The following is a 24,086-nucleotide window of genomic DNA, read 5'->3' on the forward strand; positions in this document are numbered from 1 at the left end:
GCCGCAGTGGCCCATCTGTCACCTCCTGTTTGCCCTCATGTCCCCTCTCCAAGAGCATTGGCCATGTTCTTAATATGCTGCAGCAAATGCTCATCTCGGGCAGACATCTTCCTGCTGCTGTGGGCTGGCTGATGTCCATGGGATGGCCAGGGCCGGCAGCTCCATCCTTGTGGGGTGGCCACTCTGCCCAGCTGGGTGCACTGCCATCAAGGGAATGGAGCAGAGCAGAATTTGGGGGTGCTGCCCTGGTTTTGAGGTGCTGCCTCCATGCCCTGTTATCAGCCTTCCTTCTGTGTGGAGTCTGGCTGGGGAACTAATGAGAGCCTTTCAGTGCAAATGAGTTCATTAATATTAATTCCCCTCTCCTCGCTGTTTCCCTGCATGGACACTGCAAGGGGGGTTGGTGATGCCACGTGCCTCTCTGCACCCAGGGCACCCAGGGGCACCCAGAGCGCTGCAAGGGGCATCACTGTCCCCAGCACGGGCTGTGTGAAGTGACAGCCTTGGGGGCCACAGGGCTAGGCCTGTCTGTGACATCCAGTTTTCTGAGCTTGTGACAGCGATGCTGATGGGATGTGATGGAAAGGGTGGGCCATGAGCAGCCCCTGTAGAGGCTGTGGGTGAGGGCAGGAACACACACACAGAGTCCGACTCCTTCTGTTCTAGTGTGGCAGCAAGGTGGTGTCATGGAGTCCCTCTCCCTTCACCCTCTCCCCTGGGATGATGCTAAGAGCATCATGTCTCCACCACATCCCTCTGTTGGGATGTTTTTAGTCAAGGAAAATGCTCAGGTGCCCTTGTGCAGCCGCGGGATGTGGCACAGGACCACCTGCCTGCCCAGGGCTGTCACCTGTCCCTTCCCAGGGACACCTCAGGGATGGCAGGAGCGCTGTGGTTTGCAGTGGCTGTTCTCAGATGCCAGGACACAGTGATTAGTGCCTCTCGTTAATAACCCTGCAGCGGCCTGAGTCAGCACTCGGTGTTAGTGCAGAGCTGGCACGGCTGCCGGGCTCCGGAGCATCATGGGGACAAGCAGGGGGAGCTCGTGATGGGACAGAGATGCTGGGAGTGAACCCTGGAATCAGCAGCTGCAATGGTGACACTGCCAAGTTTGGTGGGGACTTGCCCCAAAGCCTGGGCAGTCACAGGGAATGGCAACCTCATGGTCATCCTTTTCTTTTCACCCTTCCTGAGGACCCTTCCTCTGCCAAGCACTTCTGGGAGAAGCAGACAGGAGAAAGGAGGGCATAGAGAGTGGTGGCAGGGGACTGAGCAGAGCTCCTGCTGTCCTCCAGGCCCCTGTCACCATGTCACCACTCCTTTTGACTGGCCCCTTAGGCCATGTGTCGCTCCCAAAGGTATAGAAGTCCTCAGCAGGTCCATGGGAAGCCCATGTTCCAATCACAGCAGCCCAGACCATGTCTTTGCCCATCCAGGTACTCCGAAGAGGAGATCCGGCAGAAAGTGGGGACCTTTCGGCAAATGCTGATGGAGAAGGAAGGTGTGCTCACCAGGGAGGACCAGCACGGGCGCCAAATGTAAGTCAGGCAGCTTCCAGTTGGTCCATCCGTGCGTCTCATCCCAGAGAGGCACATCCTGGATTGCCTGAGTATCAATGGGTGGATGAGGGTATGTCTAGGCCTGACTGGGTAGGTGGATCTACAAGAAGAGGGTGTAGAGAGCATGGATGGATGGATGGTTGTTGGATGTGAGTCAATGTTTGATTTGATGGTTGGGTGGTTGGTTGATTGGATGGTTTGTTGGTTGATTTGATAGTTGGTTGGTTGTTGGTTGGTTCAGTCAGCTGGAGGCAGGATTTGCCCCTCTGAGGCAGTATCCTACCTCTGGAGAGCTTAAAGGTTATCCTGCACTGGCCATTTGGAGACCTCTGGGTGCTGTGCAGAGGCCAGCATTGCAATGCTCCTGTCCCAGATGAGGAAACCCAAGTGCAGAAGGTCTCAGTGCTTGGCTCGCCCCAGCCAGGGGCAGGGACCCCATGCAAGAAGCTTCTCCAAGGAGCTCCTGCACTGTTCCTCTGTTTCTAATCACTCCTCACAGTGATTGTGCCTGGTCCTAGGGGGCTGCATCTGCCCTGGAAGGGGACTTAGGGCTCAAGTTTGGTGTCCAAAGCAGCCCAGCTCCTGCTGGGGACACGCCAGTTGCTGCTCCTGCCCTGCACAGGACTGTCCCCAGCCTCAACAAGGTCCACTCCAGCTCGATGGTGATTTATCAGTGCAATGCTTAATGGCCCAGGCAGCATGGCTGGCCCGGCGTGCACCATCCATCAGCCTGGAAACCAGGTCACTTGGGACAGGAATAGATGCTGCAGGTTCACTGAATATTAATGCTTCATTAGGGTCAGGAAATCAGGGCGAAGAGGGAGGCAGGGAAGCCGTGGCAGCAGGGAGAGCCTTCCTCACACCACTCTGCTGGCACGCCAGGCAGGGAGGGACACAGGGACATGGCTTGGGCACATGGATGGGGCACATGGGCTTGGGACAGCATGAAACATTCAGGATCCTCCTCCAGGCAGGAAAAAACACAAGGCATGGGGAAAACCAACCTGCCCAGGTCACTGAGCATCATGCCTGAGGTGTTAACAAGTGGCCTTTGCTGGTGGGGGCAGGAGTCATCTCCAGGGCATCTTCCTGGCAGTCTCGTTAGGGCCAGCACTGTAACGAGCACATGGGGAAGCCAAAGGTGCCTTAAGGTTACCCAGGCAGCCCTGGCTGTCACCTTTACAGGCTTGGTTTTGCAAAACGAAGGGTAATCATTAAAGATTAGCCCCAGGGCTATAAATAATAGTGCTGAGCTGGAAGGAGCAGTCTCACAGCAAAGGATTGCTCGGAGGAGAGCAAAGCCGGAGGCACTTGAGGAAGCTGGTAGGAGCTGGGTCCAAAGGAGCTGGCTCTTCAAGCAGCACGGATCTCAGCTGCTGGAGGATGTCCTGCGTGCCAAAGGTCTGTGCTGCATGAAGAGGCTGAACAAGAGGGTTAAATAAGCTTTAAATAAAGAGCATCGGCGCTTGTGGCGGCTGGGAGAGTGCTCAGCAGAACATCTCATGGGCTGGTCCTGCTCCAGCACCACTCTGGGCTTTTACCACTCGGTCCTTAGCTGCCGGGACTGTGAGTCTGAACCAGCTGGTCCTGTTTCAAAGCCAGTGTGAGAGCTCAGCATCATCTGCATAACTCCCCAGGGCGAACTGAGGCGTGGAGCAGAGCTGTGACCACCTGAGTCCCCGGCTTTGCTCTTTGTGCTCTCCCAGCTCCCGTCTCCGTGTGCACAGCTCGGTACAGCCTGGTCCCCAAGGAGAAGGGCTTGATGGACAGGCTGGTGGGATTGCAGACAAAGGCGAGTGTGTGCTGGGCAGGGAGGGATAATTGCAACAGCACAAGGCTGGTCTTGAGCTGCTGAGCACAGCTAATGGGTGAGATGCTGGCAGCAGGCTCTGGTGTGGAGCACTGCCTGCTCACGGAGCAGAGACACACGCAGGGAATTATCCCCGCTCACTTCTCTCTTTGCCTCTTTCTCCCCCTTCCCATGGTAGGGTGGGTGGTTGAAAGGCTGTTCCGACCCTTGGGACATGGCCAAAGCAGAAGTCACTTGGAGAGGACCCAGAAAGCCATGGCTGTGGCACAGCAGGGAGCCCGAAACCCGCTTGAGCGATCGTCCGTGTTAGGGGGAGGGTGTCTCGTGTGTAGTTTCGGTCCAAGACATTTCTAATTAGGTTAAACAGCCCATGGGCTGCCTGTGGCCAAGGATGCCAACACGTGCCACTGTCAGCTCTGCAGTCTGGGACTGGGAGCTTCGCTTTGCTCAGGCACTGGCCAGGCTGTCAAGGGACTGATCCTGTGGGGCTGCATTTCTCCACCAGCGTTGCTGACTGCTCGCCTCAGGGCTGGGAAGGGCAGAGGAGCCCACATCAGATTTCTGAGAGCAAATCTCCCTTGAGAAGCAAGCACCTGGGCTGGTGTGGTGCTGTGCACCCTCCGAGCCTGTCCCCATCTGTTAAGTTTCCCTCCAGAGCACCTGGATGTCCTTGTCCCTCCATGGGTGAGATGTCCTACATCCCCCAAGAGCAAATAAGAGGCTCCCCATGGGGTTTGCTCCTGGGGCTGATGGCAGAGCAGGACCAGGGAGGTGAGGGCAGCAGGGAGAGGTTGGGCAGGGACTCCTGAGACTGTCCTAGTCCAGCTGCCAGGCCTCTGCCAAGCCCTGCCCACAGCCCCGGTAGTCAATGGCAACCTCATGCCGGTTTCCATGGCAGTTGGAAAAATTAATGCTGATGAAGTCACTCAGGAGAGAGAGGAGACCCTGATGGCTCTAGGCATGATGTCCCCCCACCCCTTCTTCACCTGGCCCCTAGGAGGGACACTGACCATTACCTGCCCGAAGCTCCAGTGCTGGGCTGGTGGCACTGTGCAGTGCTGGCCTCAAAGCCAAGGACATCCTGAGCAGTTCCCACCTAAATTTCCTGCTCTTCTGCCAGCTCCTCTCACTCTTATCCAGCCCTGCCACCCACCTAGGCTGACCCAGCCTCCTGCTCAGCCCCAGCACTTGAGCAAAGCCAGAAGGGGCTCGAATGAGGCTTAGGCTGGACCCTGTGGGGAGATGGTGGCCCGAGTCTCACGGTGTCCGTGTGCCGGCCTAGTGGGGATCTCTGCAGGGATTGGAGCCACAGGAAGACCCTGAGCAGACCTGCATCCTGGCACTTTGCTGTGTGTGGACATCAAGGGACATGACCAAGGTCCCCTGGGGATGCTGCGGCAGAGGGAATGTCCCCCAGCCCCTGTAGCTGCATTGGGGCTGCCCCAGCTGCTCTGGTGGGAGACAGGGAACGGGGATCCCCAAATGAATCCTGTGCTTCCTCCTTTGGCAGTGTGATAGAAAACCACCGCGGGGCGGATGGGGAGGAGTACGCGGTGGAGTATCCCGACTACGGAGAGGGCTGCCTGCTGCAGTGCGACTGCTCGGCCGAGTGCTACCGCGAGGACAGCAGCCACCGCGAGTACAGGTGTGCACAGATTTTGGGGACCTGCTGTGTGCAGGGTCCCCATCCAGGGACACAGAGGCCAGGGGCCTGTCCCTTCTTCTTTGCCCAACCCTGTCTGCTGTCTCCCACAGGCTGAAAAGACGCTCGAGCAGCTCCACTTCTCCTCCACCCAAGAAGAAAAAGAAGAAGAAATCGGGTCACCGCCGGAGCCGGTGAGTCCCTGGCTGTCCCTGCGCTGTCCCCTCTCTCTGGAGGGCAGCTCAGCTCCCAGCTCAGCCTTTCCCCAGGCCTTGGAGGGGCAAGTCACTCCACTTTGGGGGGCAGTACATCCCTGAATGTGCACCCTTAAGAGGTGCAATGCATCTGCATGTACTGATACTGCAACACGCACACGTGTGTGCACACCCCCACTGCATGCACTGCTGGGACCTTGCCTGGTCCATGTGGGGAAGGAGCTCGCTGCCACAGGGCACAGCACCAGGCAGGATATGGCTTTGTGAAGGGTCCATCTACCCACAACCTCACCACTTAGCACTGGCTGTTTGGGCAGGATGCTGTCCCTAATGTCCCTTTCTTCTCTGCCTTTCCCATGGCAGCAAAAAGAGGAAACCCGGCTCAGAGCGCAGGTGAGTGACCACTGGGCTGGGTGGGCTGCGGGGTCCCCTCTGGGCTTGCAAGGCCACTGAGCACAGACTGGCTTCTACCACCCACTGAAATCCCGCTGGGAATTGGCCACCTTGTCTCCTGCTGGAGGCTGTGGAGCCCACGAGGTGGCAATGAGACACAGCAGGATTTGGGCATTCCAGAATTGAAGGCAGCCAGAGCCCTTCTGCCAAAAGTCCCTTTCTGTCCCCCAGCCCAAATCCCCCAGGAAATAACTGCCATGTGATGTTCGTGCATCCCATGGGGTGGTCCAGGGAAAGCAATGTGACTGGGGGTGGCGGGACCAGACTCCCCTGGGCCAGGGGGAAGAGGCTGGGGAGTCCCTCGCTCCCTGCTCAAGGGCACCCACTTCCCCTCTAGCTGTGACAGCTCTTCACCCATCCGAAAGGAAAAGAAAAAGAAGACTGGAAAGAAACACAGACGTGACAGGTAGGATGGACATGACAGCAGGCTGGGGACAGCAGGGGTGGTGGGGGATGGTGGGGCAGGTTGGGACTGCTCAGGCCCTTGGGCTGGGGTGGGATTTAGACATGGATAGTGATGGAAGTTCATGGGGCCATCACCTCCTTACAGCCACTGTCACCTGCCCCATCCAGTGGCCCACCTCGGGGCCATCCCCCTGTCCTTCTCGTCATCTCTGGACACTGCCCAGCCTTTGCTCCCTGCTGGCCAGATCAGTGTGTCTCCTTCATCTCTGCCTCCTCTTCATCCCTTAGGTCTGAATCGGGGTCACGAAAAAAGAGAAGACACAGGTAAGAGTGACAGCTGCCAGGAGCCACCCCACTGCCACCAGCTGCCAGCTTCCCCTGCCAGGGACCCCCTGTGTCCTGCCTTCCTGCTGTCCCCCTCCCCTCTGCCCATCATGATGGATCCCCTCATCCCACAGCTGGATGCTGCTGGGTGTCCTCCTCCCTTGGACGTGGCACAGGGCCACTCTGGCTGACTGTGGAGTCCCACATGGCCCTGAATGTCCCCCAGGGGAGAAGGGGGGACCCCAGGCAGCCGTGGCCAGGGCAAACCTTGACTGTTGCCCTGCTCTGCAGATGCCCTCTGCCCATTTTAGGGTGAAAGAAGTGAAAAACAGACAAAGGGTGCCAGAGAGGGCGCAGGGCAAAGCAAGTGTGTGTGTGGGGGGTGACAATGGGCCCGAGCCCTGAGGATGCTGAGCAGAGCCAGTACCCCCCTTCCCACTGCCACTCCCTCCTGCCTGGCCTCACCAACATGCACCTGACCCCACAGTCCCCCCCAAAGCCATCTGGGATCCCCGCCGCGCTTTGAACCTCAATGCAGCCCAGCTCCAGACCAGGCAGGTCCTTCCCCTCGCTCCTCCCGCAGCCTTGGTGCCTCTGGGGGGGCTGGGAAAGCCACCCCCAGGTGCTGCCCCCGCTCCCACGTCTGCAGCTTTCGGCTCTTCCCGCAGGTCCCGAAGCCCCAAGAACAAACGGAAAGAGAAAAACAAAGAGCGCAAGAGGTGAGGGGCCGCGCTGGCGGGGGGAGCGGGGCTCTCTGTGCCCCTGGGTGTCCCCCGCGGCGGCTCAGCCTGTCCCTCGGCCCCCGGCCGCCCTCTCCGCAGGTCCCGCAGTGAGTCCCCGGCCTGGCGCTCGCACCGCCGCAGCTCCTGCAGCTCCCACAGCGCCTCGCTCTCCTCCGACGACAGCGGCTCGAAATCCCCCGGCAGGTAGGGACAGTCCGGGACCCCCGTCCCCACCACCGCAACAGCCCCCAGCCTCCGCAGTGGGACCCTGTGGGGTAGAGGACAGGGACAGAGATGTCCTTGTGATGGACACCCTAATGTGGTGGAGGGCGGGGAGGTGGGAGGCGGAGGAGTCCCAGCGATGGGGACCTTGGAGGATGGAGGGCAGGAAGTGGGTGGCAGAGGTGTCCCAGGGTTTGGGACCCCGGGGGATGGCGGGCAGAGGCAGGTGGCAGAGGTGTCCCTGAGATGGGTATAGAGGGGAGTGGGATGGTGCTGCAGCACCTCTGCAGGGTTTGGGAACATGGTCCCCAGACGGGGTTTCAATTTTTAGCTAAAGAAAGCACAAAGAGCCACTTCTAACCCCATTTCTGGCCTCGGCAAAACCTGGGCTGCAGCCGGCGGCTCTGCCGGAGCCGGGCCAAGGGTGGGACCGGGCTCGGGGCCGGAGATGCCGGCACTGACGGTGCGGTTCCCCTCAGGCTGAGCCCCAAGCGCCGGCAGGATGGCCCCAAGGGCAGCAGCGCCCGCTCCAGCCGCAGCCCGTCCTCCCCCTCGCCCCAGCGCTCGGCCTCGCCGCACCAGAACGGGCACAAGGGCAGCGCCCAGAACGGCCGCCACAGCCACGGCGCCCCGCTCCCGGAGCCCTCGGATGTACGTAGGCTTTTCTTGGATCACTCTTCGCTTCCCTCCCCTCCTCCCTCCACAGGACTGCCCCCCTGCTCTCCTCTCCCTTCCTTCCCCACTCGCTCGGCTCCCCGCCCTGCCCAGCCGGAGCACACGGGGGAGATGTGGGGTGCGGGTTGCACCCTCCCAGCACTCACCAACCCCGCGCTGGGTGCGCGGTCTCCCTGGGGGAGCCAGACCATCACCTCAAGGCAGGGATCAGGGCAGCCAACAGGTCATCCCTCCCCCAAAGCCACAGGTCGCCCTGCGGATGTCGCCCCCCCGGGATGATGGCTTGGCAGGCCAGCATCACCTGCCAGGGTCACCACGGGGCTCAGCAGCCCCCTGAGATTGATCCCAGACAGCCAAGAAATGGGAAAAGCAGGAAAATTCTTGTTTCCCCACCAACCCCAACTCTCCCTAGTGCCAGGGGGCCAGCACCAGTGCTGAGGACCCCAACACCCAGTCTGGCCAAATTAGGGTTTGGAGGGGATTTGATGCTGGATGCTCAGATTTTAGGATTTTGAGGTCTCCGTGGCAGGTGACATTGGAGCTGAGCATCCCCAGCTCTGCCTCAGCATCCCAAGGGTCTTGGTGAAACCTGGGGGGCTGCTCCCTTGCTGGGTGGGGCAGAGCCCTAACCCAGTGGACCCAGGGGGCCAGCCCCAGTTTAACCAGTGCTGGGATGATGAGGAGCCTGCTTTGGTTAATGGGGGGCTGGAGGCAGTGCTGAGTGAAGGCAGGGCACTGCAGAACTCCACCGATGGGGCCCACGCAGGTCCCCACTTGCCTCAGACTTTATTCCCACAGGTGAGGTCCTGCAGGGATGCTCCTGGGCTGACAGCATCCAACACTGACACCCCAACACCTGCAGGGCCTGGGACACCCCGGAAAACGGGGCCAGGACCCCCCCAAACCCACATCCACGTCCCCTTCACCTTCCCCAGCCCAGCACCCCCCAGCAGCACCCAGCACCCTGCCCACCTCTCGGGGCACCTCTCTGCTTTCTTCTTTCCTGTGGTTTTGGCTGGGGCGTGGGGGGGTTCGGGTGCCGAGGCGCCGCCCCCCAGGCGCCCGGCTCGCCCCGCTCTCCCCCTGCCCACCCCAGCATCGCCGCCGAGCTCCCTTGGCTCCCCGGCACCAGCGGGACTTTTCTCCAACAACTTTCTCTCTCTCTCTCTCTTTCTCTCTCTTCTTTCTCTCTCTGGTTTCTATTTTTTATTTTTTTTTCTTTTTAATCCCGTCTGTGTTTTTCTTTAGCCTCCCATTTGAAAAAAACCCAAACGGTAATATACACTTCCATTTCTTGCTCAGCAGAAGCAGGGAAGAGGGGGAGGGAAGGGCAATGAAACGTGCTTTTTTTTCCCTGCCCCCTTGTTTTAGTTTCCTTTCTCATGATTTCTTTTCTTTTCCCTTGTGATGTACAGAAATGCAAACGATATATATTTCTCTTATTTTTATTTCCCCCCACCCCGTCGTCGTCGTGTTGTTCTAGAATTTTTTGCTTTTGTGTGTGTTAATGTGGAGAAGAAAAAAAAAACCAAAAAAACCAAAAACCCTGATGTGTTTCCTAAATATTTACGACCGCTGAACATTGTATTTCCATTTTCTATATTTTGAAGAAGGAATTTAAAAGGGAAGAGAACCCAGCAGCTCTACACTGCAAAGGGAGCGAATTTTTCCTCCTCAAATTGGCAACTGCCCGGTGTCCTCAGCTGGATCCTGCTGCCGTGGGGATGGTTTTCCTCCCCGGCTGCAGGATGAGGTTATCCAAGCACCCTGTGGTCATCCTGCATCCCGACAGGATGAGTGCTGAGCATCCTCGGTACCCAGCCCCCTCCCCACCTCCTGCACACCCCCCAAAAGCTCCGGGCTCAGCCCATCCACCGGGTGAGCTGTGCCCACCCCAGCACCCCCAGAGCCGCTGGGAGCCAGGGGTGCCCCGGGGCGCTGCGCGGCGTTGCCTTCCCTTTTAAATACCCAGTCCTGTCTCCATCCATCCCTGCTGCCTTCCCAGCCTTCCTCCTGGGTCTCTCCTCCTCCTCCTCGCCCACACGCACCCTCCAGCCCCTCTCTCTCTCTCCGGTTTTCTTTGGGCCAACACAACCCAACATCCCTCGCCGTGTCCCACCTCCATCCATCGCCTTCCCTGCATGTTATCCGGGACTTTGCCATGTTGTAGAGTGACTTTTTAAGACTGAACCGCAGCCTGATCGGGTTACAGACACCAGCCAGCCACCCCCCCGCGGCCACCCCGCTCGGCGGCCGGCCGCAGCCTTTCCATTGAAAAACAAGCAAACAAACAAACAAACAATAATTTTAAAAAATAACAATAAAAATTAGAAGCTAAAGAGACCAATTTTAAAAATAATTTAAAAAATTCTAAGCAAAGCAAACGGGATTAGCCGAGGGGTCTGGATCGCCGTACTAAAGAGTCCTTGTCTTTTTCCCATTCTGCCCTCCAAATGTGGAGATTATTGTTTTCTTTTTTTATTATTGCATTCCTGTCACTGCCAATTCCGAAGGTAGGTATTTCGTCCACCTCTGCACGTTCACTTCTGCAGATGAGCCTGTTGAAAAGCACCGTAGCTTGATTTAATGTTATTTTCTCTTTCTTTCTGACTTTCTTTCTCTTTCTTTCTCACTCTCCTTCTCTGTCTCTCATTTTGTCTCTTTTTGGTGGCTATATATAATTTTTTTTTATTTGTATGGTTTTTCCCGGTTAGCTGCAAAGCCATGCTCTTCTCTTACGTTCTTTATTTTTACTTTTTTTTTTTGCCCTGTCCACGTAATATTTTTTTCTTTCTTCCCCCCTTTTCTCTTCCCCGTCTCCTCGTGCTGTCGGTAGAATGCATTTCTGTGTCTTTCAGCCCTCTGAATTTGTGTTCGTTTCCATTCAGAGGCCGAGCACGGCTGTTCCCTTTCAGTCCCCCATTAGTGGCCGGGTAATGAAGGCAAATACAATTAGGGAGAAATAGGGGCAGTGGCCAGGAGTAGAAGTGGGCACAGGGGGTTTTGGGGTGGATGGATGGGGCAAGGAATGAGAAATTTGGGGAGATGCGTGGGTTTAGCCCCTCTTCAGGGAGGCTGCAGTGGGGAAAGGTTTAAATCTTCCTGCCTGGAGAGAGGCAGGTCCAGGGCATCCCGGTCTGCGAGGGGCAGGGGACAGCATCCCTGCTCTGGCTGTCCCATCCCCACAAGTGCCCAGTGTGTGTTTTCCCTTTTAGGCTGAGTCTTTGCCAATTTGGGTTTATTTGGGATGCTTTTACCTTCGTTGCCTTCCTGCACTCCAGGGCAGGAGACTCCAGGGTTTGGGTGGGAGCCCTGCATCCCGCAGCCCGAGCCCACGGCATGGCCAGCCAGACCAAAAACGCCACCCTGGGAAAGAGGAAACCCCTCACTTTCTCTCTTCATCGTCCTCTTCTTCTTCTTCATCTTCTCTGCTTTAATGTTCCTCTCCTGGGATGCGGGGCTGGGCATGGGCTCCACGGATCCCCCATTCCAGGGCTGCTGCATCCCCCTGGAGCAGATCCATGTCCCCCAGTGCTTGCAGGGCAGCTGAGCAGGGCTGATCGTCACTGCCAGCCTCCCCCTCGCCGCAGCCATTGCAACAGCAACGGATTTTTAATAAAAACCCCAAATCCCCCCATTTTGGCTCCAGCTTGCTGCTCTGTGGCTGGAGGGATTGGCTTATCCATGGGGACAAGGAGGTGATGGGTTGTGGAGCAGTCTGGGATGCTCAGGGACATGGAAAGCTTGTGTCCCTTTTGCAGCATCTTCGTGGTGATCCCCAGAATCCCAACCCTTCACCCTGCCCCTTTCTTTTTTTGGGGAGAAAAGTGGCATTTAGAACACAGTGGGATGGGTGGAGAGAGCCTCAAGGATTCACTGACTATTCATTGGTGTATTTGGGGCAAGGGGATGACGAGGAATTGGGGTCACCCGCCCTGGGCATGGTGGCACAATCCTGGAACCATCCCAATATCCCTGAACCCCCTTTGATCTCCTCAGCTGGACTCAGCGATGCCCTGTGCAGGATTCAGCCTTCCAGGGATTCTCAGGGACCTGGCACTGGGCTGTGGCTGGGGGAAAGGAGACCCCAAAGCTCCCTGAGCTGGGGTTTGCCAGCTCAGTCAGGACTGGTGTTGCAGGACCTGTTCCCACCTATCTTTTTGGTCTCGTGGTGTTTGCAAAGATGGGGGAAACACCCAGGCAGCATTTGTGGCTCAGAGGAGCTCAGATATTTGGGAGCCTCAGATCTGGGCAAAATCCCCTGAAGTCTCAGTGAGAACCTGGCTCAGGGCTTGGCCACGGTGGTGGCCCCAAGGTTTCCCCTCCCCGTAGGAGAAGTGAGTTGGTTTGTTTTATTTCTCCTCTCTCTGGCTCTGTCTCTGTCTCTCCTCCTTCTCTCGCTCTTTCTTTCTCTCTTGCATTTTTGTGAATCTAATGATGCACTTATATTGCCCCGCTTTTCCCTTCTCTTCATACCTTACCTACTAAAGGAGGAAATGCCACTTTTTTGGTAAGTGGATGTTAACCAAGAGGGACTTAAAAAAAAAAAAAACATATAATGGAAAAAATAAAAAAATAAAATAAAAAAAAGGAAGCAGAAAGCAAAATCTGTGTTGAGTGCTGATGAGGACTTAGCAGTTCCCTGCAGAGTCACAGCTAACAGCTCAATGCGTGTCCCAGGAAGAGCTCAGAGACATTCGTTTATCTCAGTAACGAGGACATTTGTGAAGTTTTGCTTTGTTTTTTATTTATTTATTTTTATTATTTTTTTTTTTAAATTTTGATTTGATTTGGATGGTTTTTCTTCTTTCTTTTTTGTTGGTTTCTTTTATCTCGCCCCTCTGGCCCCCTCCCCTGCCTTGCCCTCCATTGTTGCTCTGTGCCGTTTTTTCCTCGTTTCTGGATTTGTTTTAAGCCGAAAGCCGTACTATCGATAAAAACTACACGTATCAGAACATATATCTCTATATATGTGCATGCCTCTGTGTGAGCAGACCCCATCACCTCCGGCCCTCTTTGGTTCGATCCCTTCCCCTCGGCTCAGTCTGATTTACTCTCCCCCACTGCCCCACCTCCCCTCCACTCATCTTTTCTTTTTTCCCCTATTTTCCTCCCTTCGTTTGGGTTTTATCCCCCTTTTCCCTTCCCCTTTCTCGGTCGGGGCGGGTGGGCACCAGGGTTTGCTTTATCCCCTCTCCAGGTGGTTTTTGTTTTGGGGGCGGGATGTTTCTTTCCCTTCGAGCTCTCCCTCCCCGACGACTTGGGGCTTTCTTGGATTTATTTTCCTCCCATCCCACCCCTTCCTTTGGGTTTTTATTACGATTTAAGTTGAGTTATATTTTTTTGGCGTTTTGCATGCGGAGGTTTGCATGACCCACGTTGTTGAGGGCGAGAGGAAGGTGCAGAGTAGCGTCTGTGTAGCCTGCCTTATGCGATGTGCATTGACGTTGTGATCTGCGCCCCCGGCCCGGCGCCCCCCGTTAAAATCCCCTTTCTCCTTCTTTCTTGTCTTCTTCCCCCCCTTCCTCCTCTCCCTCCTTCTCTCTCTCTCTCTCCCCCCTTGCCAGAGGCCGGCCTCGGCGTCCCCCTCTCCGCGGGCTCACGGCAGGACGGAGCCGCCGTCCCCCCGCACCCGGGGGGGCCGACACGGCGCCCGCAGCTCCCGGTCGCCCACGCCGGAGCGGGCCAAGCACGGCCACCGGCATCGCTCCCGCAGTGCCTCGCCGCCGTCCCGACACCGCGGCCAGAGCAAGGGGCGGCCTCCTGCTCCCCGGGAGCCGCCGCCGCCGCCGCTCAGCCCCGCCGGCTACAGCAGCGACTCGGAGGGCTCGGCCGGCTCCCACCCCTACCACCCGCCGGCCGGCCCCGACAGGAACCACGGCGCCCACGGCAAGAAGTAAGGGAGCGCCCGGGATGGGGTCCTGTCATCCCTGCCGGGATATGGGTGCTGGGCTGGTATGTTCGGGGTGCAGCTCCCTGCGGGCGCCTGAAATCCATCCAGGCAAAGTTGTGGGGGAACAGAGCTGGGTTGGGATGCTCAAGGGATGGGGATGGGAATAGCGATGGGATGGGGATAGCCACGGTGATGGCAATGAGGATGAGTTGGAGTTGGGAATGGAGATGGGGACAGCCACGGGGATGGTGATAGGGAAAGGATGGCCTTGGGGCTGGGGATGGGGAAAGGGGAGAGCCACAGTGGGTCAGTGCTAGCACACTGTGGGAAGGGTCATCCCCGCAAGGGATTATCCCAATGCGAAGGGCAGTGCCTGGATGGCAGCATGGGATTACAGGGTGCGGGATCCCAGGCAGATGAAAGCCCTGGGCTTTACAGTCAGGGATGTAGCCCAGGCAAAAACTGGCGTCATGCAGGTGTTCCCTATGGGAACCTGGGGTCCCTGGCTGCCGTGGGGACACCCTGCCAGCCAGGACGAGGTGCGAGGCAGTGCTGGTATCTGCCTTCACAGGGTGAAGGAGCGGCACCACCGGGGCCGGCCCAACAGCAGCTCGGAGTCGTCAGCCAAGCACTCCCGGCACGCCTCGGAGCGCAGGAAGAGCCCGTCCCCCAGTCCCGGCCAGCGCAGCAGCTCCTGGAGCTCCAGCGGCTCCCTCTCCAAGTCCCGCTCCCGCTCCCGGGAGAAGAGAGCAGCACGCAGCCGCTCCCGCTCGCCCTCGCCGAAAAAGCCAGCCAGCAGGTCAGGCCCGGGGGGACAGGGGCACGGGGCACACCGCGGGTGCCAGCAGCGGGCTCGCAGGGCATCGCGGTTCAGGGTGGTCCCGCCTGCCCTGGGGCTCGGGGTGTGGTAACAAGTCATTGTTGGTCACACTGGAAACGCCAGCCCCAGGTGGGAGTGTCACCCGTGCAGGGAACTGCTGTCACAAGGTGGCCCTGCGTCCCACACGGGACCCCAGCCCATTCCCTGACCCTTCTCCTCCTCCTCCCCGGGGTGTAGAGAGAAGGACAACGAGCCCCGAACACGTCACGGTGATCCCGATCCCGCCCGCGCCCGGCGCCGCTCCAGGAGCTACTCCCCCATCAGGAAGCGGAGACGTGACTCCCCCAGCTTCATGGAGCCCAGGAGGATCACCAGGTGGGTCCTGGCGTGCGGCAAAGGCTCTGCCACGGCCGCTGGCACGTCCCGGGCTGAGCTCTGCTGCCAGCTGACCCCAAAGGATGCGTGGGTGCCTGGGTGGGCGGATGGATGGGTGGATGGATGGGTGGATGGATGGGTGGGTGGATGGGTGGAGGGATGGATGGATGGATGGATGGATGGGTGGGTGGATGGGTGGATGGGTGGATGGGTGGATGGGTGGATGGATGGATGGATGGATGGACAGATGTACAGATGGATGGATGGATGGATGGATGGACAGATGTACACATGGATGGATGGATGGATGGATGGATGGATGGACAGATGTACACATGGATGGATGGGCACACGGATGGACAAAAGCAGATCTGTGGATGCACAGATAGCTCTGAGGATGGCTGGCTGAATCAGCTGGCCCAGACAGATGGATAATCACACTGCCTCCAATACTGTGACCTTCTGACCTCTTCCTATTTCGAGGCATGAAAACAGGAATTAATTTTAATCCGCCTGTGCGTATTCCAGCAATACGCACGTCCGCAATCACATCTCTCCTGCCCTCCAAAAGCTGGTGTCTCCTCCTTGGGATCCTATTGCCTCAGGATCCTGGGCTGTAAGACAGGCAATATTTCGTGCCAGATGAAACACTGTGTGCATATGTAGCACCTCGTTAAGATGCAGCGCTGGTGGCGGGGCCGTGCCGAGCCGAGATTACCTCCTTCCTGACCTATTTGTCTCTCCCACTATCAGCTGGGAGATCGGGGGGGCTGGATTGTCAGAAATCAGCTCTGTCTCGCTGTGGGAGGGATTTTGTTTTGCCTGGGCAAGACTGGAGTTGTCAGGAGGGAGGACAGGAGAAAGGACAGGAGGAACACTGCAGAGCCCACGGGTTAGAGCTCCCGCAGCTCTCCCTGATGGATGTCCTGGAAAGAAAATGGGCTGGGAAAACTGCTCCCAGCCCAGCCCAGGTGCCACTGGCTGGTTTTCCATCCCTCCTGCTCCATCCTGGTTTTACCAGGATGTCCCCAGGGAGGTGGCAGGGCTTGGCTGGAGAACACAGCCCATGGTCCCTGTGAGGACTGTTCACCCCATCCCCGTCACCATCCCTGGGATGGATGGGGATGGCAGACCCCGCTCTGCTCGGGGTTCAGGAGGAGCAGAGCCATTTCTGTGAGGAGTAGAGGATGCTGTGGGGAGGGGGCAGCCAGGGAAACACCCCCAGTCCCGCCTGCCTGCCCCATAGCCCAGCCAGATGCTCCAGGGCTTTTCTTTGCCCTCCTGCCCTGTCCCCAGTTCCCATCACCCCCCTCCATCACGTGGTCCTCAGTGATGCCAACTTCTCCTTTTCCATTTCATCCCAAGGTCCCTCTCGGAGAGCATCGCCGCCAGCCTGGCTCCCAGGGTAACCTTCCCCCTTCCTCCTCCTCCTCTTCCTCCTCCTCTTCCTCCTGGACCCCTCTGTGTCTCCTCACACCTTAGGATGCCCTCGGCACCCAGCCGCTCTCTGGTCCCACTAACACCAGGCTGGGAGAAGGGACAAGGGGCCGACTCCTGGTGTCGCTGCCCCCTGTGTCCCCCCACCCCACTGTCCCCGTGCTCCCCGTGTCCCTCCTCATCCTCAGGCGCCAGCGGGCCGCAGCTCGCCTCCCGCTAATCCCAAACGTCTCTTTTTCAGCAGCTTTCAATCTTTGGTGTCTGGGAAACACAAAAGCCACATTAACCTGCTCACTTTCTGCCCTCGACGCTGCCTAATCCAGGACTAACACCCCGGGGGAGGGGGCCGGGGAGGAGGAACGGGATGGATGGAAGGGGAGGTGATGCCGGGTGGCCGCATCCCGGTCCGAGCCCGGCCGCCGGGATGCTTGGCTGCCCTGGGTGGATGCTTGGCCATGCCGGGGGTCCAGCGCCGGACCCCCTTCCCCGAGCCATGCCGGGGGCCTGACTCAGCTTCCCTTTTCCATTTGCAGCGCCCGCAAGCGTCCCATCCCCTACTACCGGCCCAGCCCCTCGTCCTCCAGCTCGCTGAGCACCTACTCGTACAGCCGGAGCCGCAGCCGCAGCTACGACAGCTACAGCTCCAGCCGCAGCCGCAGCCGCAGCCGGACTCGCAGCCCCCCCAGCCGCTCCCGCAGCCCCAGCCGCAGCCCCAGCTACAACAGCCGCAGCAGCTCGGAGAGCGCCGGCTTCTGAGCCCCCCCGGCACCCGGCCGCAGCCCCCCGACAGCCCAGCTCTGCCCCCTCCATGCCACCTGCGCCCCCAGAAGGGACGGGACCACCGGAGAGGTGGAAAGGAGCCGGGGGATGCTAAGGATGGACCTGGCAGCGGGGGAAAGCACGGACGGGAACTCAAATGGGTCCTTGCAACGCCCTGGGAGGGGGCGGCTCCCCCCGCTCCGGGGTGTTTTGGGGTCGGGATGGGGAAGGGGAGGATATCTTCTTATTTCTGCGAGTGCCGGGGTGGGGCGGGGTGGGATGGGCGAGTACAGAGCGAGGGAACAAATGCTCTGCAGAGACCTTGGGCTAGTGGGTGGGGGTGGCTGGGGACACCCCTGGGGCACCCCCTTCTGCTTTTCTGGTTTGGTTTGACTGTTTTTTAGCACAAGAGCATCCCGGGGAGGTGGGCGGGGGGGGGGGGGGGCAGGCTCAGCTGGAGGGTGTGGTGCCAACCAGAGGTGAGCAAGATCCTGTTTCCCCCAGCGAAGATGTCCCCAGGGTGTCACAGCGGGGGACAGAGGCACCGCAAAACATTTTGGGGTCCCCTCAGACCTGAGCACACGCCGAGCCATGGATGAACAAAGCCGGCAGCACCTGCAAGTCTCTTCCTAAGCGAGGAGATCCAGGGGAAAAACGCTGCTCATCCCAGCTCAGGAGCCGGCCCTGGCACACGCCCACCCCACCCAGTCTGGGGCGGACCGAGCCGTCACCCCCGGGAGGAGGGAGCTGCAGGGCCCGGGGCTGGGCAGGGGGTTTTCCACCCCTGGGGGTGCATCCAGCTTCGGCATGGCCCGTCTCACCTCTGGGCTCGCAGCCCCAGACCCCTCCTGCTCTGGGGAAAAGTGGCTGCTTTTTTAACTGAATTATGGGAAGAGAGAGGCAGGAGGGTCCCAGGCTTGGCCCGCAGCCCCGCTTTTGCAGGATTTTGCTGATTTCCCAAAAAAAAAAAAAAAGCCCCCCCGGGCTCTGAGGACAGTCCTGGCCCCCCGGAGTGGTTGGTGTTTAATCCTGGTGGCCCCGCGTTTTCCGGACGGCTGGAGCAGGACAATGGGGATGAGCCTCCCTGGGTGGGAGAGCAGCTGCCCGGATTAACCCGCTGCCCCTGGATGTAAAGCCAGGCTTTGGCCGTCCCGCTCGCTGCTGGTTTGCAGCCAGCCAGGATCGGGAGGGATCCTTTGGAGTCCAGCTCTGCTGTAATGAGACAGCCTCGTTAGCCGTGGCCTGATGAGCCAGGGGGCCCGGGAGGGCAGAGATGGGAGCGAAGGGGCACTTCGGGGTCGGCCTCCCAAACCCGGCATGTCGAGGGACCAGGCTCAGCCAGAGGCTGAGGATTCACCAGCCCTTGGAGGAAAATCCCAGGAGCTGGGCAGTGATGGGTGCCAGCCCCTGGGTGTCCCACCCACCTGCTGGCAAAGACACCTGAACGAGCAGAGCTGTTAGAAATGGGGTGAACAGGTAAGGAGGGGCACACTCGTGGCAGGGCGGCAGCTCCAGATTCGACTGTGGCAGGAGGAGGAGACAAAGGGTCCTGTTCTCCTGGAGCCTGGGGAGGTGGAGGACATGAGTTCCCCCAGCATCCCTACAAACCCTGAGCCATGCACTTGGAAAACCATCCCAGCAATTCCAGCTGCTGCCCCACAGCCCCCGTCCCCCACATCGCCCCATGGGAAGCTCAGACTGGCCGCTGGACCCCCCAACCCTGCTGGGATGTGGGGGAATCCCCTGTGAACATCCGAACCCAAGCCAGCAGTGGGGGATTTCCCCAGTGGCCGCAGCCCCAGCCCTGCAGCCCCTGTGGGGCCGCGGCTCCCAAAAACCCGAGACCCGACTGCAGCGGCGCCGCGGACCAGCCAGCACATCAGGGAAAAATTCCAGTCTTCCTCTTTTACAGTCTCTGTCTCCTGCCGCGGAGGGAGCCAACTGGAACAAATACTCTGTAGAAATACTTCAGTATTTTCCTGTCGCGCGTGCGCTCTCTCTCTGGGTTGTGAGTACAGCTGTAGATGCCGTGAGCTGGTGCAATTATAATAAATATACAGTATATATTGTAAATGACCCTGCTAGCCACTGAGAGGTTTCTTCCTGCCGGGAGAACGGCAAGGTTATCCTGCTCCCTCCGTCCGGCTCCCTGCGGATCCATCCTGCTCTTCCCTCTGGCTCCATGTGGAGCAGCACCGCGAGTTTTGTGTCTGATCCCACCGAGGATCCTGCTCTGTGTGTGGGGATCCCTCTGGGAACACCTCCCTCTGCATCCTCCCCGGCTCCTTGCCGTCCTCCTGGCTCTGCATCCTTCCCTGCATCACTCCCATTTGCCTGCCAGCTCCCATCCATCCCTCCCTGCATCCTTATCTGCATCTCTGCCTGCATCCCTGCATCCCTCCCCTCTCCCCCCATAGCCCGGCATCCCTGCCTGCATCCCTCCCACTTGCCTGCAGCTCTCCCATCCATTCCATACCTCCCACATCCCTCTCCCGATCCCTCCCATCCTTCCCTGCTCCTCCCTGCATTCCTGCCTGTGTCCCTCCCATCCCTCCCATTTCCCTGCGTTCCCACCTGCAACCCTTCCATTCCTCCCTGAATCCCTCCTCTGATCCCTCCCCTCCCTCCCAGCATCCCTCCCTGCATCTTTCTCTGCATCCTTGCCTGCATCCCTCCCATTTCCCTGCATCCCTCCCATTTCCCTGCATCCCTCCTGGCATCCCTGCCCGCATCTCTCCCCTCCCTCCCACGTCCCTCTCGTTTCCCCGCATCTCTCCCATTCCGTCCCCTCCCCAGTGACCTTTCTTCCCCTGGTTCCCCTCCCAGGCCTACCCCAGCGCCACAGGAGGCAGCCCCCAGCCCCACATGGCTCAGCTCCCTACAGCCCCTTCCCCCTCGCTGCCATTCCAGAGTCAGCACTGGGCTCTGCCTCAGGCAAAGGACACCCCGAAATTCCCTGCTGCATCCCCCCCCCCCCCACTCCTGGAGGTCACTCATCCATGCACTGAGTGTGTCAGGGCTCAGCTGCCACCCACTCAGCTGTCTTCTCCAAGGCAAATCTGGGGACAGAGGAGAACTGGGCGGAGGTGATGGGGTCCCAGAGCTGCCAGGCTCACTGAGCTGGAAAACAGCCCTTCCCCAGGATGGGAGCTTGGCACCAAATGGGAATCCCCTCCTGGGGGCCAGGTGTGTGGAGAGACTCGTTCGGACGAGAGGATGCTGCCCCTTCCAGCCCCCCAGTCCCCCTGATCCCCACTGGCCCCCATCAGGTCCTGCAAGCCCCCACCAACCCCTACAGGTCCCATTGGCCCCCAAGACCCTCACCAGCCCCATAGACCTCAGGGACACCCCACCCAGGGGGACTGGAGCAGCCTCACCCCAACTTGGTGCTGGGGTTCCCCACCTCGGTGCAGAGCATTGGAGCCACTGGGGTGCCAGAGGGCTGGGGGACTCTGGAACCTTCTGGCTGGTGGGCGACCAGGAGCTGGGGGGCTCCAGAACCTTCTGGCTGGTGCTGACGCAGAGCAGGGCCACGCACAGCCTCCTCCACTGACTCATCCGGCCATTCCCGAGGCGCTGGCCCGGCCCCAGCCCCCTTCTCACGCTGCCACGGGGCCGCATCCTGGGGATTGTTTTCCGGGCAGCAGGCAGGAGAGGCCGGGAGCCGCTCCAAGGGCCATCCATCACTCCCAGCCAGGCCAAGCCTCTCGCGATGAGAGGGGGATGGACATTTCCTTGGCAGGGGGGGGCCCTGCAGGCTGCCAGCCCCCTCCCACTGCGGCTGCGTGTGGCCGCCCCAACCCCGGGCAAGTTTCTCGTCCCTTCCCCAGGGCTGCCGCAATTTCCATTAATAGCCAGCCGAGCAGCCGGGCTAAAAATAACCCCCGGCCCTCTTCATAAGGCCCTGCCGGCCGCCCCCCCCGGCAGCTCCACACGCCATGGCCGAGCGCCGCGTCCCCTTCACCTTCCTGCGCAGCCCCAGCTGGGACCCCTTCCGCGACTGGTACCATGGCAGCCGCCTCTTCGACCAGTCCTTTGGGATGCCCCACATCCCCGAGGATTGGTACAAGTGGCCCAGCGGCAGCGCCTGGCCGGGATATTTCCGCCTGCTGCCCCGGGAGAGCGCCCTGATGCCGGTGCCCGGCTCGCCCTTCAGCCAGGCGCTGACCCGCCAGCTCAGCAGCGGCGTCTCCGAGATCCGCCAGACCGCCGACAGCTGGAAGGTCACCTTGGATGTCAACCACTTCGCACCTGAGGAGCTGGTGGTCAAGACCAAGGATAACATCGTGGAGATAACCGGTGGGTGCTGGGGTGGGGTCTCCCGAGATGGGGCAGCTGCCCCCCTGGAGCTTGCTGGGGGAAAAAGAGTGGAATAAGGGATGGGAAGTGAGGGAAGGAAAAGCAGAAGGAGAGGGAGAAGAAGAGAGGAGAGAAGAGGAAAAAGGGAAAGGGAAAGAGAAAATCAAGGCACAGAGGGAGGCCCAGCACTACAGCTCAGTCTTGGGGTGCATTCAGGTGCAGAGACCCCCCCAGCCCCATATATTGACCCCTTGCTGCTGTTCCAGAAGGATGCAGGGAGGGACCCCCTGGCTGGAGCCACAGAGAGCCCCGGGGGTGATGTGGGGTGTCACCAGCCCTGCAGCCCCTGCGCTCCCCCACAGCACCCTGGATGCCGTGACAAAGCCCAGAGCTGTGGCACGAGGCCAGGATGTGCTTCCTGCTGGGTGAGGGGGTCCTGCAAGGAATGGGGGCAAATCACCAGCCAGATGAATTTGGGGTGCAGCCCCAGGGAGAGGGGGGTACTCAGTCTCCAGCCCTGCCCAGCTGTGGGGCCAGCTGGCCACTGTTGGGCCCCTTTGGCCACCCCCTAGCTCCTGGCACTGTACTTTCCTCCCCTTAAATTCGGGGCGTGCATCCGGAGTGGCCCCACAGCTCCTGGTCCCCCCAAGTTGTTCCAGGCTGATATTGTGGCAAAAAAACCAAAAAAAAAAACCAACAAAAAAACCCCAGGACGGGCAGAATCAGCCCCTCTCAAGTGCTGGGGTGGGGCAGGAAGGTTCCCACCAAGCCAGCCCCTTCCAACCCTCATGGGGTTTTGTTTCCTTGCAGGCAAACACGAGGAGAAGCAGGATGAACACGGCTTCATCTCCCGGTGCTTCACCCGAAAATACACGTAAGTACGAGGGAGGAGGGGAGACACCTGATGCAGCCCCCTGACGTCTTTGGGGACCTTTTCCCACCCACCCACGCCCTCCAAAGCCCACTGGCCAAACCGGGAATGCTGCTCAGCCAAACTGGGAGTGGGAGAGGCAGCGATTTGGGGCTGAGCATTGCATCCCCTGGGTTGGTGCTGCAGCCCTGACCTCCCCCTCCCCTCTCCTCCCCTCCCAGCCTTCCCCCTGGTGTGGAAGCCACGGCCGTGCGGTCCTCGCTGTCTCCCGATGGAATGCTGACGGTGGAGGCCCCCCTGCCCAAACCTGCCATCCAGTCTGCCGAAATCACCATCCCTGTCACCGTGGAGAGCCAAGCCAAGGAGCCAGCCAAGAAGTAGGCGGCACCGAGGAGGAGGAGAAGGAGGAGGAGGAAGAGGAGAAGCCGCTGCTGCCCCCCGCCCCCACCCCCAGCTGCCCCCTCACACCCACCCCCTTTTTACTGTTGATTTTATACTCGCCCTGCCACTGAGTGCCTTGAATAAATGTGAAGGAACGGACAGAATCAGCTGGAATAAAAGCTGGTGAAAGAAACCTGTCCCTGTGCCATGTCCGTCCCCCATGGCTGTGACATTCCTGGCGGAAGCTGCACCGGGATGGGGCTGCCTGGGGCCAGAGGGGTCAGCAGGAGGGTCCCCGAGCCCTGCTCAGCACCTGGGGGCTCTGCAACCCAGGGCTCCACATCCCAAGTCTTTACAACCTGGGCTCAGCATCCTGGGGTCCGTGTCCCAGACCTTCACACCCTGAGAGTCTCCCTATCCTGGATTTCCCACGTCTGGGTCTCCTACATCTCAGCTCTCCATATCCAAACCTCTGGCATCCTGGGGGCTTTACATCCCAGCTCTCCAACACCTCTGGTGTTCACATGCCAGGTCTCCGACATTCCAGTTTGCCACAGCCTGGGTCTCCTACATCCCAGGTGTCTCAAATCCCAGATCTCAGCACAAGTGAGTCCCCTCATCACTACTCTCCCACACTCTGGCTATCCCATGTCCTATCAGAATATTTGGGGTCTCCACACTCCAGTGTCCCTATTCTGGGATGCTGCACCCCGGAAAAACAAGTACACACACCCACCCCTTTCGGATCAGAGGGCAAATAGGGGCTTCATGGGCAAGAACTCGCCCCAGCGGTGCAGCCCCTTGAGGCCCAGCCCTGCCCCCCCGTGCTCCCCCTTCCTTCCACCCCATTGTTTGAGGGGCCGCAGCCTCGCCGGGGGGCTGAAGAGGGGGTGGGTTGTGGTCCTGGTGCCATTTGGCCTGGCTGGCCCCGTGTCCCCTGTGCCCTCCATGCCCCCGGGTCTTGGGCAGGACTGGCCCTACATGGCCGAGGTCAGGCCCACGGCTTCGATGTTCCCTGCTCCGTCAAATCCCACTAATCCCCCCTGAGTCATCCCGCAGGCAGACGGTGACCTGGGAGGAATCCTGCAGCTGCGAGGCCCCTCTGTGAGCTCGGGGGGCTCCACGTGCCCCGTCTGAGCTCCTGCCCCCCACCCCCTCTGCTCCAGCAGTCTCGGGTGTGATGAGTTTGGCAGGTCTCAGGCAGATACCGGGGATCAATTCCTG

General features: G+C 59.5%; 2 protein-coding genes across 2 annotated transcripts in view; both read left to right on the forward strand.

Annotated features, from left to right (window-relative positions):
- Positions 1-19,388, forward strand: part of SRRM3 (serine/arginine repetitive matrix 3) — a 29,191-nt gene extending 9,803 nt beyond the window's left edge. The window contains exons 3-15 of the mRNA XM_032130179.1: positions 1,437-1,538; positions 4,880-5,014; positions 5,125-5,205; positions 5,590-5,619; positions 6,017-6,085; positions 6,373-6,408; positions 7,077-7,127; positions 7,230-7,334; positions 7,832-8,003; positions 13,595-13,923; positions 14,492-14,719; positions 14,978-15,115; positions 17,086-19,388. Of these exons, the coding sequence (XP_031986070.1) occupies positions 1,437-1,538; positions 4,880-5,014; positions 5,125-5,205; positions 5,590-5,619; positions 6,017-6,085; positions 6,373-6,408; positions 7,077-7,127; positions 7,230-7,334; positions 7,832-8,003; positions 13,595-13,923; positions 14,492-14,719; positions 14,978-15,115; positions 17,086-17,308 (1,699 nt within the window). The 3' untranslated portion in view covers positions 17,309-19,388. The remainder of the gene's footprint in view (positions 1-1,436; positions 1,539-4,879; positions 5,015-5,124; positions 5,206-5,589; positions 5,620-6,016; positions 6,086-6,372; positions 6,409-7,076; positions 7,128-7,229; positions 7,335-7,831; positions 8,004-13,594; positions 13,924-14,491; positions 14,720-14,977; positions 15,116-17,085) is intronic.
- Positions 19,389-21,121: 1,733 nt separating this feature from the next.
- On the forward strand, positions 21,122-23,029 carry HSPB1 (heat shock protein family B (small) member 1). The gene is made up of 3 exons (XM_032130279.1): positions 21,122-21,610; positions 22,421-22,484; positions 22,703-23,029. The coding sequence occupies exons 1-3, from the start codon at positions 21,250-21,252 to the stop codon at positions 22,860-22,862; spliced, it is 585 nt and encodes a 194-aa protein (XP_031986170.1). The 5' UTR covers positions 21,122-21,249; the 3' UTR covers positions 22,863-23,029.
- Positions 23,030-24,086: the final 1,057 nt, after the last annotated feature.

This window comes from Corvus moneduloides, chromosome 20 (genome assembly GCF_009650955.1).
Source record: "Corvus moneduloides isolate bCorMon1 chromosome 20, bCorMon1.pri, whole genome shotgun sequence".
NCBI classification, from domain to species: Eukaryota; Metazoa; Chordata; class Aves; order Passeriformes; family Corvidae; genus Corvus; species Corvus moneduloides.

What these genes read in the sequence shown, in the direction of transcription:
- HSPB1 (XM_032130279.1), top strand. Translation starts at nt 21,250, where the DNA reads ATGGCCGAGCGCCGCGTCCCCTTCACCTTCCTGCGCAGCCCCAGCTGG. An exon ending in TAACATCGTGGAGATAACCG is followed by an intron (nt 21,611 to 22,420) that starts GTGGGTGCTGGG and finishes GTTTCCTTGCAG; the next exon opens with GCAAACACGAGGAGAAGCAG. An exon ending in TGCTTCACCCGAAAATACAC is followed by an intron (nt 22,485 to 22,702) that starts GTAAGTACGAGG and finishes CTCCCCTCCCAG; the next exon opens with CCTTCCCCCTGGTGTGGAAG.